The sequence below is a fragment of the Glandiceps talaboti genome, chromosome 12, assembly GCF_964340395.1.
Source record: "Glandiceps talaboti chromosome 12, keGlaTala1.1, whole genome shotgun sequence".
NCBI lineage: Eukaryota > Metazoa > Hemichordata > Enteropneusta > Spengelidae > Glandiceps > Glandiceps talaboti.
The window spans coordinates 18,764,068-18,782,580 of NC_135560.1; the positions used below are offsets into that span (position 1 = coordinate 18,764,068).

The 18,513-nt window shown below is 36.1% G+C and overlaps 2 protein-coding genes across 4 annotated transcripts; both read left to right on the top strand.

The window, feature by feature from the left end:
* Nucleotides 1-35: 35 nt before the first annotated feature.
* On the top strand, nt 36-7,984 carry LOC144443442 (stomatin-like protein stl-1). Its single transcript, XM_078132919.1, has 9 exons — nt 36-124; nt 1,137-1,274; nt 1,790-1,889; nt 2,517-2,575; nt 2,724-2,856; nt 3,380-3,529; nt 4,451-4,629; nt 5,240-5,368; nt 6,199-7,984. Exons 1-9 carry the CDS (start codon nt 89-91, stop codon nt 6,382-6,384), a joined length of 1,110 nt encoding a protein of 369 aa, XP_077989045.1. The 5' UTR covers nt 36-88; the 3' UTR covers nt 6,385-7,984.
* Nucleotides 7,985-13,601: 5,617 nt separating this feature from the next.
* Nucleotides 13,602-18,321, top strand: LOC144443832 (centromere protein H-like). Of its 3 annotated transcripts, none has more exons than XM_078133394.1 (7): nt 13,602-13,702; nt 14,180-14,354; nt 15,411-15,512; nt 15,952-16,023; nt 16,407-16,609; nt 17,227-17,329; nt 17,797-18,321. In XM_078133394.1, the coding sequence occupies exons 2-7, from the start codon at nt 14,209-14,211 to the stop codon at nt 17,948-17,950; spliced, it is 780 nt and encodes a 259-aa protein (XP_077989520.1). In that variant the 5' UTR covers nt 13,602-13,702; nt 14,180-14,208; the 3' UTR covers nt 17,951-18,321. The 3 variants fall into 3 exon arrangements, with proteins under 3 accessions (XP_077989520.1, XP_077989522.1, XP_077989521.1); XM_078133396.1 differs by having other exon boundaries at nt 17,227-17,333; nt 17,797-17,877; XM_078133395.1 differs by having other exon boundaries at nt 13,631-13,746.
* Nucleotides 18,322-18,513: the final 192 nt, after the last annotated feature.

Sequence of the window (18,513 nt, forward strand, 5' to 3'; positions counted from 1 at the left end):
GCTTGTTTTAGTCATATTTTGGTTGCTCGTCCATAGTAGCAGAACGTGACGCTTTTGTATAGTTTTGTAGCTCTTCGTACACGTAAAGATGAACCAAGCTGTCAGAACTACGAGAATCTTTCAGGTAAGTATTCGTGATTTCGGTGATCGTGAGACAATGACAGTTGTATCTTATGAAACAAATGCAGGGAACGACTTTTACATGACGACCATTCGTGTTTCGAAACATTATTTCCATCCATGAGACTTGAGAGGACGACGAAAGGTGAACATAAAGTTATATATGATCATGGACGTAGAAGCTAGAAGGATAGCAACCAAACATTTTAATTAATGTAAAAGTTGATTATAATTATATTTTGCTATTATGGTTTGTTTGGGGTGAAACTCTTGGCACACATGATGTAACAGTGTCCACATATTGCAGGAGATACAACTCAGGTATGCTAGGGAGTCTCTCCCTAGTTCTATCCCTAACCCAATATAACCCGAACTCCCTAGCTGAGTACAAATGTGTATTCAATGTAAGTCAGGCCACTATTCTACATGCATTCTTACCGAAGTCTTTTCAACTCAAAGCTTGAAAAGGGCACATTTTGGAATGTACTTGATTGAGACTGCTAGTACATTTCACTTGACTATGTAACCAGGTGACACAACAAATACCTTCAACTTGGTTGTCACTGGTGGTACATTAATAGACTGATGCCATCTCCTCATTGGCAATAATGATAACAGTGGGAGGGAAGGGATGCTAGTGATCACAATCAAGCCAACAGTGAAGTTGAAACTATTGAACACTACACACAGTTGAAATTTTGTGAAAGTGAAATGAAACTGTTCAAAGGTTTTGTCCACACCTGTGGACTTGTTCACCAGTCTGATTACTTGGTCAGTAACATCCATCACCTGACCTGACTTTTATCGAGTTGATCAACAAGGTCGAACATGTCAATTCAAGAGGGTAGGCCATAATAGTATGTCAGCCACATTGCACCCTCTCTCCCTTAACCATGGCAATTGTAGGCTGAGGTGTTGCCGGATTGTTTTTGGTTTCTTTTTCTGCTTCTTAAAAAGGTTATGTGTGTTCCCCATACCCACTATATGAATGATTAATGTCTATTTTATTATTGCAGAGGCTGTTGCCAAGGTTACAGTTGAACCAGATGAGATATGTATCCAGTCGACCAATGAACACTATTATCAAGTTTGTACCCCAACAAGAGGCATGGATTGTAGAGAGGATGGGTAAATTTCACAGGGAACTGAAACCAGTAAGTTAATTGCTATAAAACTAAGCAGTTGTATTGGTGTAATGGAGATGTTGGGTGGTTGATTGCACTGTAGGTGTGGTTGCACTACTGAGTGTTCAGTTTGTAAGCGAATAGGTGACAAGTCAAATGGGAGATGTTGAATGGTTGATTGTACCATAGGTGTGGTTGCACTACAGGGTGTTCAGTTTGTTAGGGAATAGGAGATGTTGGGTGGGTGATTGTACCGTAGGTGTGGTTGAACTACTGGGTGTTCAGTTTGTAAGGGAATAGGTGACAAGTCAAATTGGAGGTGTTTGGTGTTGTAAGTTGAGAAGTGACACATGCTTCTCTATGTTGTAACAGGTTGTACAGAAAAAGATACCAAGTGTATTTTTGGTGAGCTTCTTACTGTAACATTCTAAAGTTTGTCAATATAGAATACTGTCTTAGCATCACAATGTTTGATCCAGTACAATAGATGAAACATGTCAATCAAATGTCTACTATAAAACTTGTTGATCTTTTTTCCATTTCAGGGTCTCAATTTCCTAATGCCATTTCTTGATAAAGTAAAATATGTACAAAGTCTAAAAGAAATTGCCATCGATATTCCATCACAGACAGCCATCTCCATAGGTAAGACATATCTTTTTTGTCTTTGTTGTTTATGGATTGCAATAAACTTACTTACTGTTAGATGATATATGTGGTACAACAGTTACAGTAGTTTCTTGTAGATTGCAGTGTCCACCACTCATAAATAAAGAACCAAATTAACATACGCAAGTATACAATTTGGCAGAGTAATTCTTTTAGTCTTATTTCAACACATGGTAACAAGGGGTGGCTCTGTGGAGATGAAATTTTTATATAACAAAACCCTTTAGTGCAAGTGTGGCATACTTGTCAGTATTTGCACTCTTGGTTGCAGTGTTTGCTGCAGCTATACTTTCACATGCATATGGCGAGTGAAATCGCAGCAAAAACACCTCAAGCATGAGTGCAAATACCACAATGGCAAACATCCAGCATGGAGCTCTGTTAGTATTATATGTTTGCCTGAAATAGCAAATTTCAGTTATGATCATACTGTGTGATCACACAATGGCATGGTTATGCACTCATTTGCTTGAAGGTATGCAATAATGTTTTTGGTATTGCACTGCAGTGCAAATACCACTAGTATGTGTGTGCACCACTGGTGCAAGTAATCACTGGAACATTAGGTAATAATATTGTACAATTTGTTCATTCTTTTCACAGACAATGTAACATTAGGTATTGATGGCGTTTTGTATCTACGAGTTATTGATCCATTCAAAGTAAGTTATTTATAATTTATTCAAATTAAGTTAGGAGTGTATATTTCAAACGTTGTTTATGGGAAATATCAGCTGAGGGCTTCTTCAGCCATAAAGTATGTAAAAAAAAATCTTTTAAAAATTTGCATGATGTATATTTCATTTGCAGGCCAGCTATGGTGTTGAAGACCCAGAGTATGCTGTCACACAAATAGCACAAACAACTATGAGATCTGAAATTGGTAAAATATCACTTGATGGTGTTTTCAAGGAAAGGGAGTCTCTCAATCAACACATTGTTGGTAAGTTGTAAAAGCTGATTATGTATCGTGGAGTAGGAACAGAGACTAGATATGAAGGTTTATTTGCCTGTGTACTATTATGTTGTATATAAAGAATTGCATATGTTATATCCTACTTTAAACAAGTAAGTTAGTCAGTGTCAACATGTGTATTATTATAACAGGTTACATGTATGCAGTTTCTCTTCGATAGTTTGCTAAATCTTATGCTGCCTGGCAGAGCATAGACCCTCCACCTTGGTGAAGGATCTATGGGCAGAGCTATCAAAACAGTTCATCCTAAAGAAAAGAGGATCCCTATTTAACCATGACTGTACTGATAGTATTTATAAGTAGCAGTAATCCAATATTATGGAATTCAAACATTGGGGGTTTAACCAGACACAATTTCAACCCCCCCCCCCCCCCCCCCCCCCACCTCCCATTGTTGCTTGGGTTCCTAAAGTGAACCTAAAAACACAGTTTATATGTGTCAAATGTATCACCATCGTCATCATCTTGTTATGTTCTTGTGTTTTTATAGAGGCCATCAACAATGCTGCCAATGCGTGGGGAATAACTTGTCTAAGGTACGAGATTAAAGACATAGCACTACCATCTAAAGTCAAAGAAGCCATGCAAATGCAAGTTGAAGCAGAGAGAAAGAAGAGAGCAAACATTCTACAGTCTGAAGGTAGTTATAGTTCTCTTCATGGTCTCTATAACAGCCCTTGGAGTAAGACTTCTACTAGTGCCCTCAAAGTCAGGCAATAAGTGTATAACAGCCCTTGGAGTAAGACTTCTACTAGTGCCCTCAAAGCCAGGCAATAAGTGTATAACAGCCCTTGGAGTAAGACTTCTACTAGTGCCCTCAAAGCCAGGCAATAAGTGTATAACAGCCCTTGGAGTAAGACTTCTACTAGTGCCCTCAAAGCCAGGCAATAAGTGTATAACAGCCCTTGGAGTAAGACCTCTACTAGTACCCTCAAAGCCAGGCAATAAGTGTATAACAGCCCTTGGAGTAAGACTTCTACTAGTGCCCTCAAAGCCAGGCAATAAGTGTATAACAGCCCTTGGAGTAAGACCTCTACTAGTACCCTCAAAGCCAGGCAATAAGTGTATAACAGCCCTTGGAGTAAGACCTCTACTAGTACCCTCAAAGCCAGGCAATAAGTGTATAACAGCCCTTGGAGTAAGACCTCTACTAGTACCCTCAAAGCCAGGCAATAAGTGTATAACAGCCCTTGGAGTAAGACTTCTACTAGTACCCTCAAAGCCAGGCAATAAGTGTATAACAGCCCTTGGAGTAAGACTTCTACTAGTGCCCTCAAAGCCAGGCAATAAGTGTATAACAGCCCTTGGAGTAAGACCTCTACTAGTACCCTCAAAGCCAGGCAATAAGTGTATAACAGCCCTTGGAGTAAGACTTCTACTAGTGCCCTCAAAGCCAGGCAATAAGTGTATCATATAGCCCTTGGAGTAAGACTTCTACTAGTGCCCTCAAAGCCAGGCAATAAGTGTATCATATAGCCCTTGGAGTAAGACTTCTACTAGTGTCATCAAAGCCAGGCAATAAGTGTATCATATAGCCCTTGTTCCTATATTTCCTTTCTAGGTATTAGAGAGTCTGACATTAATGTAGCCGAGGGTAAGAAAAGAGCACAGATCTTGAACTCAGAAGCTATCAAGACAGAAGCTATCAACAAAGCAGCTGGTGAAGCTGCAGCTATCCTAGCCAAAGCTGAGGCAAGAGCTAAGGGGTTGAATATTGTAGCAGGAGCTTTGGGACAGGAGGTTAGTGATATGTTGTGTGCAGAAAAATACAATACAGTTCAGTACAGTACAGTACAGTACAGTACAGTACAGTACAGTACAGTACAGTACAGTACAGTACAGTACAATACAATACTATACAATACAATACAACACAATGTAATACAATACAATACATTTTATTCCTCTCACAGGAAGAAACTGAAATGTCTGCTTAGAAACATACAAAATCGATTAACATTATATAAAAAACAAAGCGCTAAAACAATACTCAGATAAAATGTAAAATAATGAAGAAATTAAAATAATACATACCAGTACATAGACTTTGACCAAAAGAATAAAACATTAAAGTAAAAACAAGACACTTGGTCTGCCTAATTGTCCATTAAAACTGGTTACAGCTCTTGGGATAAAAGAATGTTTAAAACATTGTGTATGACACATTGGAAGATGAAACCTTCCACCTCTCACCTTACTTTGTCTGTCGAGGCCATGGAGTAAAAGACCAGGGGAGCAACTTACCTACAACTTTTCTATACATGCAGAGTTCACAGAAACTATCCAGGATTTTATGACGACTTACTATTTGTTACCACTGTATGTACCTGTGTATTCGTTTATCTTACAGTATGGCAACCATGCAGCATCTTTCAATGTAGCAGAACAGTACGTAGCTGCTTTTGGTAACTTAGCTAAAACTGGAAATACTATTTTACTACCCACCAACACAGGAGATATTAGTTCTATGGTTGGTCAGGTAAGTCCTGCCTCGTGTATTATGTACTATTACAGTGTTTACATACTTATCAGTATTCAAGAAAGACACAATTTGGTATCATGGAATGAAGGGTTTTCTTTTTGAAAGTTTGAGAGAAGCAGAAAGACTTGTCTTAAGCTTATAATAAATATTGTAATTTGGTGACAGAGATTCCCTATTGTGGACAACAAATAAAGAGGAATCAATGGCTTTACTATTGACCATGTCTTTACAATGTGATAATTTGACAAAACTCGTCCATGATTTGATGTACCAGTAGTACTTTGACGGTGCCTATTATCCGTTTCTATCTGTAACCAATAGTTTTACTGTATCCAAATGCTACCCATGTCAAACCCCATTCCCCATTTTTGACCTAATTCGAAGCAAACTCTATTTCCCATTTTAGACCTTATATTGTTTGGTAGGACCAGTCTAGAACAATAGTACACACACAAAACTAATAATACTATGTATGATGGGGTAAACTCCACAGCTGGTTGTACAATTACAATAGGACTTTGTTCGACCAACTGAGGAACTGTTTTGTAAATAGGAATTCGAAAAATAAGGCGTAGCCCATTTTAGATCAACATAACTGAGAATGCAGTATAGTGGAGCCGATAAGAAGCTCTTTCACCTAAAATATTCATACCCTAGTTTAGACCACCCTGCTGAAAAACATACCTCAAGATTATGAACATATACTTAAACATGGGAAATACAATGTACTCACCACCCCACCCCACCCCACCCCCCACTCCATGTCTGTACATTCACCAGTCTTTTATAACCATGTTAACTTCACTTTCCTTCTTTCTCTGCTTCAGGCATTGGCAATATACAACAATCTCAGTGACAGCACTCCTCAGAGAAGGACAACACCAGAACAGCTTACTTTACCCCAAATCAGTTCTTCTGATAATGTAGATATAGATGAACTTAGAAAAGATATGGCAGAAAATCTTCGCAAAGATCTCCATATTTTAGAGGCTGATCCAGATTACAAGAATTGATTATAAACATTTCGTTAAATCTTAACATTATTTTTTATAAATCTGAGATCATGATAAACAGTTTGAAGAAATTTGTGGGCCTATATCAGTGACATTTATATTATATCATGAATAGCATATAAGGACAAAGCAAAACAGATGGCATTGTCATTATACATCTACAGGCTACAGTGTGGCATTATCCAAAAACCTTTACTGGTTGCTGACAACTGAGTGGTCGGTGTAATAGATAGGCCACTGGCATGACCTCATGTGAAGTTCCAAATAGGCCACTTGCATGACATCATATGAAGTCCCCCAAATAGGCCACTTGCATGACCTCATGTGAAGTCCCCCAAATAGGCCACTTGCATGACCTCATATGAAGTCCCAAATAGGCCACTTGCATGACCTCATATGAAGTCCCAAATAGGCCACTTGCATGACCTCATGTGAAGACCCAAATAGGCCACTTGCATGACCTCATATGAAGTCCCAAATAGGCCACTTGCATGACCTCATGTGAAGTCCCAAATAGGCCACTGCAGCATGACCTCATATGAAGTCCCAAATGGGCCACTTGCATGACCTCATGTGAAGTCCCAAATAGGCCACTGCGGCATGACCTCATATGAAGTCCCAAATAGGCCACTTGCATGACCTCATGTGAAGTCCCAAATAGGCCACTGCGGCATGACCTCATATGAAGTCCCAAATAGGCCACTTGCATGACCTCATGTGAAGTCCCAAATAGGCCACTGCGGCATGACCTCATATGAAGTCCCAAATAGGCCACTTGCATGACCTCTTTTGTGACATGTGTAGTCCCAAACAGGCCACTTGTATGACTTCTCATTTGATCCCCCAAATAGACCATTTGCATGATCCTCTTGTGTGAACCCAGCATTTTGTTTTTGTTTGTGTTAGTGTAGTCTGAATGAGAATTTACAGAATCCCTAAACCTTAGCTTATACCAGATAATGAAAATGTAGCTTTGTATTCTTGTTTAATATTGTACTCAGAACAGTGAAGTCAGACAGAATGGTGGACACATAGCAATGAAATTTGGTTTATAGTGTACTGTCTGCATGGCATTCTCACAAGCATGTTAGAATTAGCAATGCCATGCCATAAAAAGGCTAGTGGTTGGTGATGCTGCTGTCAACAGAGAAAACTGGTTTGACCACTTTGTAGTGTTTATGGTCGGTCAGTGAAAGTTTGCTGAATAATCCAAGTCTTGTCGTAGAGGTAATCACGAAATAGGTCAGTCTAGTTGACTGAGGTATCATGTCCAGTTTGACCAGTTTGTGGTGTTTATGACCAGTCAGTGAAAGTTTGCAAAATGATCCAGATCAAAGGTCAAGTTCATTGCGAGTAGAAATGATCCTAAATAGCAACATATCAATTTAATCAAACGTCAATGATTTAAGAACTATACTTTGTTTTGTGTCTTCCCTTTGTCTTATTGTAAAGAGAGCTCACTAAGTTCTGTGTGTAGCATTTGTGAGAATATTGTGAAGAATTAATTACCATTATGATCAACGACGTTAATTTTCAGTCAGAAATGGAAATTTTACATTTTTCTATGAGAAAGGAAGACATGTGAAAATACTGCAATTCTTGATGAACAATGTAGAAAGTTTGTAATAAATCATGTTAAATTATATATGACCAAAAGTCTGTTGTGTCTCCATTATATTATTTTTCATATCTCACTTTTCATTCTCAAATTAACTTTGAAATGAATGTAGTAGTCCATTCAAGGTGTGCTATGCTGGTACCTGTATCAAAGTAGTCTGTCTACCCACTGGACCTGTGACTCCACAATACTCCTTCACTAACCTAGTGAATGAATGAATGCAGCGGGGTCACAGATCCACTGAGTAGACAGACTAACCTGCAAGTAACTTAAGTGTGAACAATCCCATTTCTAACAAGTTATGAATGCTACACCAACTTCAATGGAGATGGGTTTGGAGGGTGGTGACATGATATGAGAACACAAAGTGAACATATAACTAATGAAGCCAGTTACAATCTACATTTTGTAGTAATTGTGTTATTTCAACTATCTATGAAGCAATTTTAGTTTTTAGAATGAAATGGTTTTGAAAGAAGACTACAGCAGTATCTGATATGCACAGGTTCTTTTTGGCCTGATAATTAATATGCACTGATTGGGACAGGGAGTAATATCAAGTCTTACATGGTAAAATGTGATGTTTGTTTGCAAGTAGATATACTGTACATATATTTATACTCTACTCTGATTAGGACAGTTGTAAAGAAATTTACATACGTACAACATACACAGATACCAATTGGTTTTAATATTAAGAAACTGACAATTATTGACGAACTGCAATTTTTTTGAATTTTTTAATTGTATAAAAAGGACTCCTTATTTTAAAATACATAAAATACAGCTGCAAAAATATACGCACAATTATTCAACAATTTTCTATATTTGAGAATAGACAACGAAACACCTTTTCAATAGTCTGAAAATCACACTAAACTTTATGGAATCTCTTGATTCAGAGCATTAAACATCAAGATAAGATGTTCAGAAACTGCATCTACAGAATCTGTTGATTTTTGCACATAATATGTAGCAAGTATAACATGGCAGTGTGGCAGTATTTCAATCTAGATTTATATAATTTTTAAAAATACATATTGCATAACTTTGTTATCTTCTACATAAAATTTCACTTGACACTGTAAATTTCTCTAAGTGCCATGATTAATTTGACCACTGGTGTACAAATAGCTGTGATCACTGGTAAACTGTAGTACTGTAAATAATACATGACATCCCGTACTTGAAGTATACCCATGATACTTAGAGTTCCTAGTGTGGTGGGTGGAAGACATCGTGTACGCCAGTATAACAACACATTGTTGAAATGACTCAGATCTAACTGTAAATAAACCAAATCTCCCTGTAAACAAAAAAAACACACAAAAAAACATGTTTGTGAATTGTTTTTTCGATAACTATGAAAAAAATTTAAATTGTGTAAACCTTAATTGTTGTTGTCCCGTACATGTCAAACATCAATAATAACATACACACAGTTTAGTAAGAGCATGTATTAATGTAAAATGGCAATTTGGGCGTATTGCTGGGTTGATAGCACAAAGCTGTGTTCTATATTCTGCATAGAACATTGCTTACAGCTGTAAAGATCACAGTTAACATCTTGGAATATGTGAAAACTTACCAGAGAGCCACTCAATCTGTGAACATTATTCTCTATAGCAAATTCTACACTCTGGGCTTGAGATAAAAGAGAAATCATCAAACAGCTCCAGCAAGCCATCACCACTAATAAAGAGACCCTACAAGTATATAACATAATACCATTCACAATAAGTGAGAAAGGGCAACAAATGTAAGGTACGGGCCAAGGAAGTGTTCATTATGAGTGGATTTGGATTTGTGGAGAGATTACTACAAGACAAAGACCAGTTATTTCAATGGTGGTAGTAATGTTACATGCTCGAAAACAACAAAGAAGTCAAAGAGTCTGAAGAACTTACCATGTTTTGATGCGTCTTGGTGTTAATTTACTCTTAGAGAACATATTATCAGCCAAGTAGTAGAGTAGGGTAATAATACCACCAATGTATAGAAAGACACTACAGTAATACATGTATGTCATTGGTGTCTTGGACCAACTACCATCAAAGTCATTGTGAATATCATCCTGGAATGAAGTAATAAACAGTTACACACATGTCTGTGTAATAGCTAATGGAGCAATATTGCTATTCTGTCTACTGTACATAAATTAGGTAATACTGAAGAACACTAAACCTTAATTGTGATACATTTATTCTGTAACCCTGTTGGTTTTTCATCCCAAACAAATTGAGGAGACAAGTAATATTAGGGTTAGGTATGTTAGAGTACCCACCATGGCAAGACATGGTAACGAACACAGGGCCCATTATCTACATTGTATACCCTAGTCTGTTTTGGAACTCGAACAAATGAAGGAGACAAGCAGTATTATACTATAGTTAGGGATGTTTGACTACAAGCTGTTTTGATTAGAATGATTGTTAGATGCTTTATTCAATGCAGAACTGATATCAAATGGGAAGTCAGGCCAAACATCCTTACTGTGTGTCATAGTCTTGATGCAGGTTTACCCGACTAAATAACAAAATACAATGTTCATACCATAAGATTGGTGAAGTGTGCATGCCATTTTAACACAGAGTTGTTGAAAGCTTCTTGATTAGGAGTTTCAAGATAATGATCATCCCAAAATCTGGTCAGTCTTACAACATACATCTGTAGTTTTTCTTTTAACTCCCCTGAGGCCAAATGAAAATTAAACAAGTATTAGTCATTGAGTGGCGTTTCTAATATTGATAAAATATTTGAAATCAGATATTTAGTGGAAGCACTGAAGATATATTAAATATTCAAACAGTCCCTAAAATGACGTCTGAGTGATTCGGACAAAAGCTACACAGTCACTCCAAAAAGTAGATTCCAATAAAGTAACTTCAGTATTACTACTACATAAAATGGGGCCAAATATCAGTTTCTATTCTACTATGTTACATCAACACAGCCGAGAAGCACTCGGAGCCTTCCATGCCATAACATCATTACACTGATGACAGACATCTGAGAGATTCAGACGAAAGCTACGTAGTCGCTTCAAAAACTAGATTCTAATAAAGTAACTTCACTATTATTAGTCCCTAAAGTATTACATGTAATTAAAACATATGTTTCAAGTCAGGACTCATTGTCAATGTTTACATGACTGTATCAGCATTTGAAATTGCCAAACCTAGAACCACACAATCAATGATTCTAAACTCAATGTTATCAGTCATTATTGATATTTTTAAATGACAATGTTCTGCTTCTTTCATATTCTTTTGAAACATTGATGTACTTCTAAAACAAGTCTTCATATTTTTTTGTTACCGGGGTATATATTTATTGGAGTAGGAAGCAATAGTTACCATAACTTGAACTCACTTTATTTCACTCTTTTAACAGAAAAAAACTAAATTGCTAGATTCATTTTTTTTTCAAGTTAGACTCACCATGTAGGAGTTGAAATAATCCACACACAGACATAACAAGACCAAGACAGACACCAGCTAATAAGTAAACCTCCAACTTTCTGAGTCGCATGTTCTCCATTTCAGGCCATAGACATACTCCACCTCCAACATTCAAATTTTCCACTTTCGATTTAGCTTCATGATGTTTACGTTCTAATATCCGCTGTTTCTGCTTAGCTCTACCTATTCCAATATTGAAGAAACCAAATCCAGCTATTAATCAATCTTCCAAATAGGGAACTTGCAATCCAGACTGAGCATGCTCTGATACAAAGGACTATGGGATTATCTGTGGTTATCGTAATACCCAATCTGGAGCTACTGATAAAATTAACCTCCCACAATTGTCAGGGTAAATATGAATTGATTATTTGTGGTTACAAATAATGTATCAACACTGTTTACAATACTAATATATTAGTATTTATTATCGCATTTCCCATGATGCAACATTCAACATGGCGGGTTTGCAAGATCCCTATTGGGAGTCAGTTTTTGTTCTCGTATGGTAAATATTAATACTAAGGATCAAAAAGAAATGCAACTGATAGCATCTGAAAAATAAGAATGTCATCACATTTGTTAAATTGAGTCACTCTTTGACATTTGTTATGTGCTATGATGTAGTTCCTAATTATTTGATTCATTGAAAATAAAGGTCTCACCTGGTGTCATCCTCAGCTTAGCTAGACTGGGACTAATTTTTTTGACATTTTCTTCTTCCTCATCATCACCTACATCGATTCGTTTCCTGATATTTTCAAGTGCAGGTTTCAATTCAGCATTTACATCATTGAATACACATCTAGGTGTCAGCACTGGTCTCCTTGCTGGTGTTTTGTTAACAGCTGATTTCCTCTTTATACTCCTAGACTCAATTATGCTGTTTTCATTGCCATTACTGAAGCGTGTTTGACGAAGTGTTCGTGCTGGAGTTTGGCAATTCACCAGTGGAGTTGCTTGGAAGACCTGTGCCATGGCTGTCTTTCACAAGAACTGCTGTCAATTTCTATCACAAAATTGGTACAAGTACATATTGTGAGACTGAGAGGTACAAGTCACACTTTACTTACATTATAGATATTATTATCTCTTACACAAAAATGGCTAGAATTGTTGAATTATTTCACACCTCCAAAGGCTTTTTTCAAGAACTTTGAATTGAATTGACAGGACCCCTAAAAATTCTATGGAATATAAGAATGCACAGAAAAGCAAACACATGTGAATTAGTATTACAACATAATATAAATATAATATGTGCCCTGGATTGACTTACACTTACAGAAATAAAAGGAAATATATATATAATTAATATAGTAATACATTTTTAAAAATTTCGTCTGATAGCTAACTGCAGTAACTGTAGGTTTCGCTCCGTCGCTCACGCTAGTAGAACCTTTTTTTTTTGCAAACGCCGTAAGGAAATAAAAAGTAAAACGAAAAATATTTAGTGTCTAGTGACACAATGTACAGTGCAGTGCAGTATAGCTGCAATAATTATAGCGTCTTGTTGCGGTTTTGTGGGTTTTTTCGCCTGTTTTGGTGACTTTTTAAGTTTTTGTGTTTAACCCGCACCTAAAGCGGGTTAAACACAAAAACTTAAAAAGTCACCAAAACAGACGAAAAACCCCACAAAACCGCAACAAGACGCTACAATTATTGCAGCTAAGTGCAGTACTGCATCCATCTCACTGTCAGCAGGACTAACGTCAGAGATATTGACGTTCATACTTACAAAACGTGCTTATGTTACAAGAATGAGTGTGTGTAACTGTTCATGCTTCTTTATCCTCCGACACAGCTCGATTTTTCGATTTTGGCAGTGACCTACTTCGAGCTTCTCGGGACCTCGACTTCTTGACCACTTCAAATTTGCCGCAAAACGGTGAGCAACCCTCTCGCGGCGAGAACACGCGAGAGGTTACAAGAAGTAAGGCTGTTCAGTCCGGTTGCCGGGCGTAAGTATCTTTTTTGCAATCGAAAACGCTGTTGTGTCACCCAAAAGAGCAAAACGTTGATATCTCCGACGTCTATGATTAAAGACGTTATTTTTGCTACAAAAACTCGAAATGAACTTCCAAACGAGATTTGGTGCACCCTGGGATATTGATCGCGCGGAATATTCAAAATGGCGGAACGCAGTTAATAAAAGCACTTACGAAAACACAGCTTTGGAAATACTTTGCAGATGCATTTTTAAAGAATCAACCGTAGATTATAGAACAACGGATGTAAGGTTAGTAGTACTGGTCAGCTGTCATCCAGATGCATAAACGACTAGTACGTACCAGGTAGTGTACCCTTTGTAGTATACTGACTAGTGACTAAACTATTTGTATGTAATGTAAATACGATTTGTTTTGATCATATTTTATTATTGACGTATGGATATAGCCATGTTTTGATGTAGTTAGTTGTAGCATGGTGGTTACTAGTGGTTGTAGTGGGTACCAGTGATAAGACTATTGATAAATATTAACACTGAACACCATAAATTGTTTGTTTACACACACATTGACGTACAGTATGAGTGTCATATAATTTTTTTTATAAACGAATTGTTTTGATCATTTGATGTGGGTGTGTGGTAACATTGATAAATTGATTACCAAGTAATACAATGATAAAATGCAACTTATGTTTTGAATTAATTTATCATATTTTGTTGAACATTCCTTTATATTAGTTGCTATATATTCTTGTGATTTTGAAGACAGGAAGATATTTTGCATAAGATGAAAAATGAGTCAGCAATTACCAAGAAAAGTACTCCAGGAAGTCGATACTCAGCTTGAAAAGAATCCAGATACTGATTTGTCTGTGAATGTTCAGAGTAATACAGCATCAAACACAAATAGTCATGAAGATGTAATACTGGATTTGAAAAGGTAAGACCACCCAGACAAAACAAGTGTACTAATGTACATGATATAACCATGGAAGTATAACCCACAGGATGTGGGTTATACTTCCATGACAACAGTTCAATCGGCCTTATTTCTGCTTTTAGGACACTTGATTACTGCTAAAAGTCCAGTCAGACTTATTTCTACCTTATTAGTACACTTGTATTGGTTATTACTATCAACTTACACCTGACTTTGGGTTATAAAATAGCACCTCAACAATTTATTCAGCTTGGAAATCTTACAAAAAAACCTACTGCACTTGACATATGTTTGACCATTTTGCAGATTTCCTACAAGGATTTATAGATAGATAGACAGACAGACAGACACAGATAGATAGATAGATAGATAGATAGATATTATTTTATTATAGTGACACAGTTTCACATACAGTTTCACATAAGTACAGAAGACTTTGTGATGACATGTTTACCCCAGACAATGTTGTTGTCTTGACATACAAAGATTATTATTTGATTACCCAGAATCATGTAAAAGTTTATAGCAATAAGCAGTACAAGTGAACAGAACAGCAGAAATATATCTAAGAGGTCTTTTTCTTCAAGATCGATGAAAAGTAACAAAAATGGGGAGTTTGGTTAAACTTGATGGAATTTATGTACCTACATGAGTATACAATTACTTGGGTTCCCTTGGAAGCCCTTATGAAATAACTGCAGATCTCTCTATGTGAGAATGGATTGTATGTTAAAATGGTTGTGAATGAAATCATGATATTGAGACTAATGCAATTATTGTAGTTAATGAGAAAATGTGGACTGATATGAATTCCTCAGAAAAATCAGTTGATTGGATTCATGTGCCGTCACACCTTGTTATGATCAATAATAGTAAAGGTAACCCTCAGAGTAAACCTTTTTAACTTGTTATACCAAAAGAGTTACATAGATATGACCTATAATATAGTCTTGTTTAGATTAGAATTCTGCTGGACTTACATCCATGAAAGTTCCAGTGTCTAAAAAAGATAATTCAATCATAGGCTATTTATTTTATTCATGTTTTAACACGCAGGAAAAAGGATTGGCTAGAAAATCAGAAATTAGATCATTTGGCTGCCCTCAGTGCAACTGAAACACTAGAATGGTCAAAAGATCAAGACACATTAAATGACAGGTAAGTAAAAGTGTTATTAATATTCTGCCTAGTAAAGTAAATTATCATAACACATTTTGTGATTATACAAACTGGAGATACTAGTGGTACAAGCACACACACAAATATGTCTAAATTTAGTACAGTTTAGATCAAGTAATCATTTTGTAAACTCACACACACACACACACACACACACACACACACACACAAACACACACATACACATTACAAACACAACTTACACACTCCCAATATGACACACTCATCCTCACACACACACACACATATATACATGTATATCTTGTATTATTACATATAATGACTGGATCAAGTCATCTTGAAAACACATGTGCACACACAGTCACACTCTATATTTATTATTTACATTTAAACCATAGATATTGTTTGCATTGAAAACATTGCATATAATAATTTGAATTGATTTCCTTGATTTCAGGATATCCAGTCTGGAAAGTCAATTATTAGATCATTCTATTAGTCATGCAATTAATGAAAGAGAAATAAACTGGTAAGAACAAACACTGATGAAGGGTATATTTTATGTCTGACCGTGGTTTTTTAAATCCTGCCATATCGTGTTTTGTATGGATAGATGGATGGATGGATACATACATACATACATACATACATACATACATACATACATACATACATACATACATACATACATACATACATACATACACACACACACACACACACACACATACATACATACATACATACATACATACATACATACATACATACATACATACATACATACATACATACATACATACATACATACATAGAACAATAGTCAAACAACTATACATAAGCCTTGCCACATTAGTTCTCTACCAGTCAGAAAGTTATCACAATCACATACTTTGTATTACACTTCAACAGTACCCTATATGGATCTATGCTACAAAATCTATTACAAAAAGACAGCCAGAGAATGGAGGATGGAGTCATCAGTGAGAAGGAGAAACAGCAGTTAGCAGAGATGTGTAAAAGGAAAGCAGAATTAGAAAGCCAAATCTTGCAAGAAAATCAAGAGACCATTGAAATCCACAATAAACTAGAAGAAATCAAGAAACAGTGTTTAGGTAAGGTTTTCAGTTCTTTCACCTTACCTTATCATGGTTATTGTGAACTGTGTACATTGAATTTGTAGTTGTGCTATGGTTTCCTACTTGTATTCATAAAGTTGCTACTTTGATAATTATCATTTTATATATCATATTCAAATGATTTGAAAGAAAGTTGTAGACTGATATTAATACTATCTATTACATGTTCCAATATACACACACTACATTGCTATTGAGATAGGAACATTACAAATAGGTACATGCAAATGAAGCTTACTTTGCCCCTAGGCAATAGACATGAAAAAGTAATATATTGTCAAATATGCACTTTTTGCAAAATACTTGTAACTGGACGAAAATCACTATTTTGAATTTAATATAAGATATGTTAATACAAAAATGTGTGTCTCTGTATCTGTGTGTGTTTATTGATATATTGTGATATGAAAGAGAATGTCAGTAATAGCTCTGAAATTATTTTACAAATACATCATCTGTCTTGTCAAAAATATACCAATAATGGCAGATACACATTAACCTGAAGTGTTACTTCACATCAGAGTCTCTGATAGAGGGACTGTGGTCATATGTTGTCTTATGTCTTTCTGTAATTCCTCGTTTGTCATTTCCAGAGATGAAAAAGTCTAACAGAGATTTGATGTTAAACATGCAAGAAGAACAAAAAGCTAAGAGTAAATTCCAAGAAGGAACAACAGAGTGTGAGGAATATCAGAGGTAGGTAGGATATATATATGTGACAATATTTATCCAAAACATTGATAGGAATTGATGATGGAATGGCTGTAGAATATTGCCTTCAAAAGTGTTGTGTTTTCTATCCTTCTGAAATAAAACAAATAGTGGAAGCATCTTGTGAGATCGAAAATGAATGTTCATGGACTCAAGGTTAATAGTTAAACAGTTCATAGTTAGTGTCACTCCAACTCACTTCACATGTCTCAAGTGAGCTACATGATGAAAGCCCATTATAACACCCCTGAATATGCTGACAAGATGTTGATGAAAATGTGGGATTCATAAATTCAAAAAAGATGTTGATGAAAATGTGGGATTCATAAATTCAAAAAAATGGTTGACTATGTTAGTATAAATTTTCTTTTGCATACTTCTTATCTGTGTCTTCAAAAATATTGAAAACACTAAACAGAAAAATAATGTTTTGTAAATGATTCCTTTGACAGTATAAAGGAGGATTTTGAAGATGAAACCAAGAAGGCTACTTTACTGAGAGGCGTACTAAATGGTCTGATAGTGGGTAGTGGCATTAATTGGGCTGATGAACCTGAACTTGTAGAGACAGTGATTGACCTTGGACAGCCATTGGATACATTGTAATATCATAATGGTGTATGACAGGAAATTGGACAATTGGACAATCAGTCTTTATACATGTGTAGTCATGAACTTTGGTAGCTTATTGTATCGGAAGAAAGCCTGAAGGTCTAGCAGCAAGACTAGTCTTTTTGAGACCAGACCTGTTTTCATTTGTGTTTTTATTACTATAATATAATGATCACTTTGTCTTGTGTGACATACAATGTACAGAGTAGTAAAGTTATAGTATAGTAAGTACGTAAGTAGTTTACTTCAAAATATTTCTGTTGTGCTGTATCACGTAACAGTGATTCACTACTCACACATCCAACCAATTATTTTTGTGTGTATATAGTAATAATACTGTAGTATCGAATAAAACAGCACTCTATAGGCCAGCACCTTAGAGTATATTTACAAGTTTTTGGGAGTAATGATTTTAATCTAGTTGCGAGAATGATGTCCATTTTGAGTGAAATAAATCTTCAACTGGACACTTCAAAAATAATAGGCTGAGTGACAGTGATCTAATCCTTTCTCAACCAGCGCCCTCTATGGTACAAATGGGTTAGGGATGGGAATTT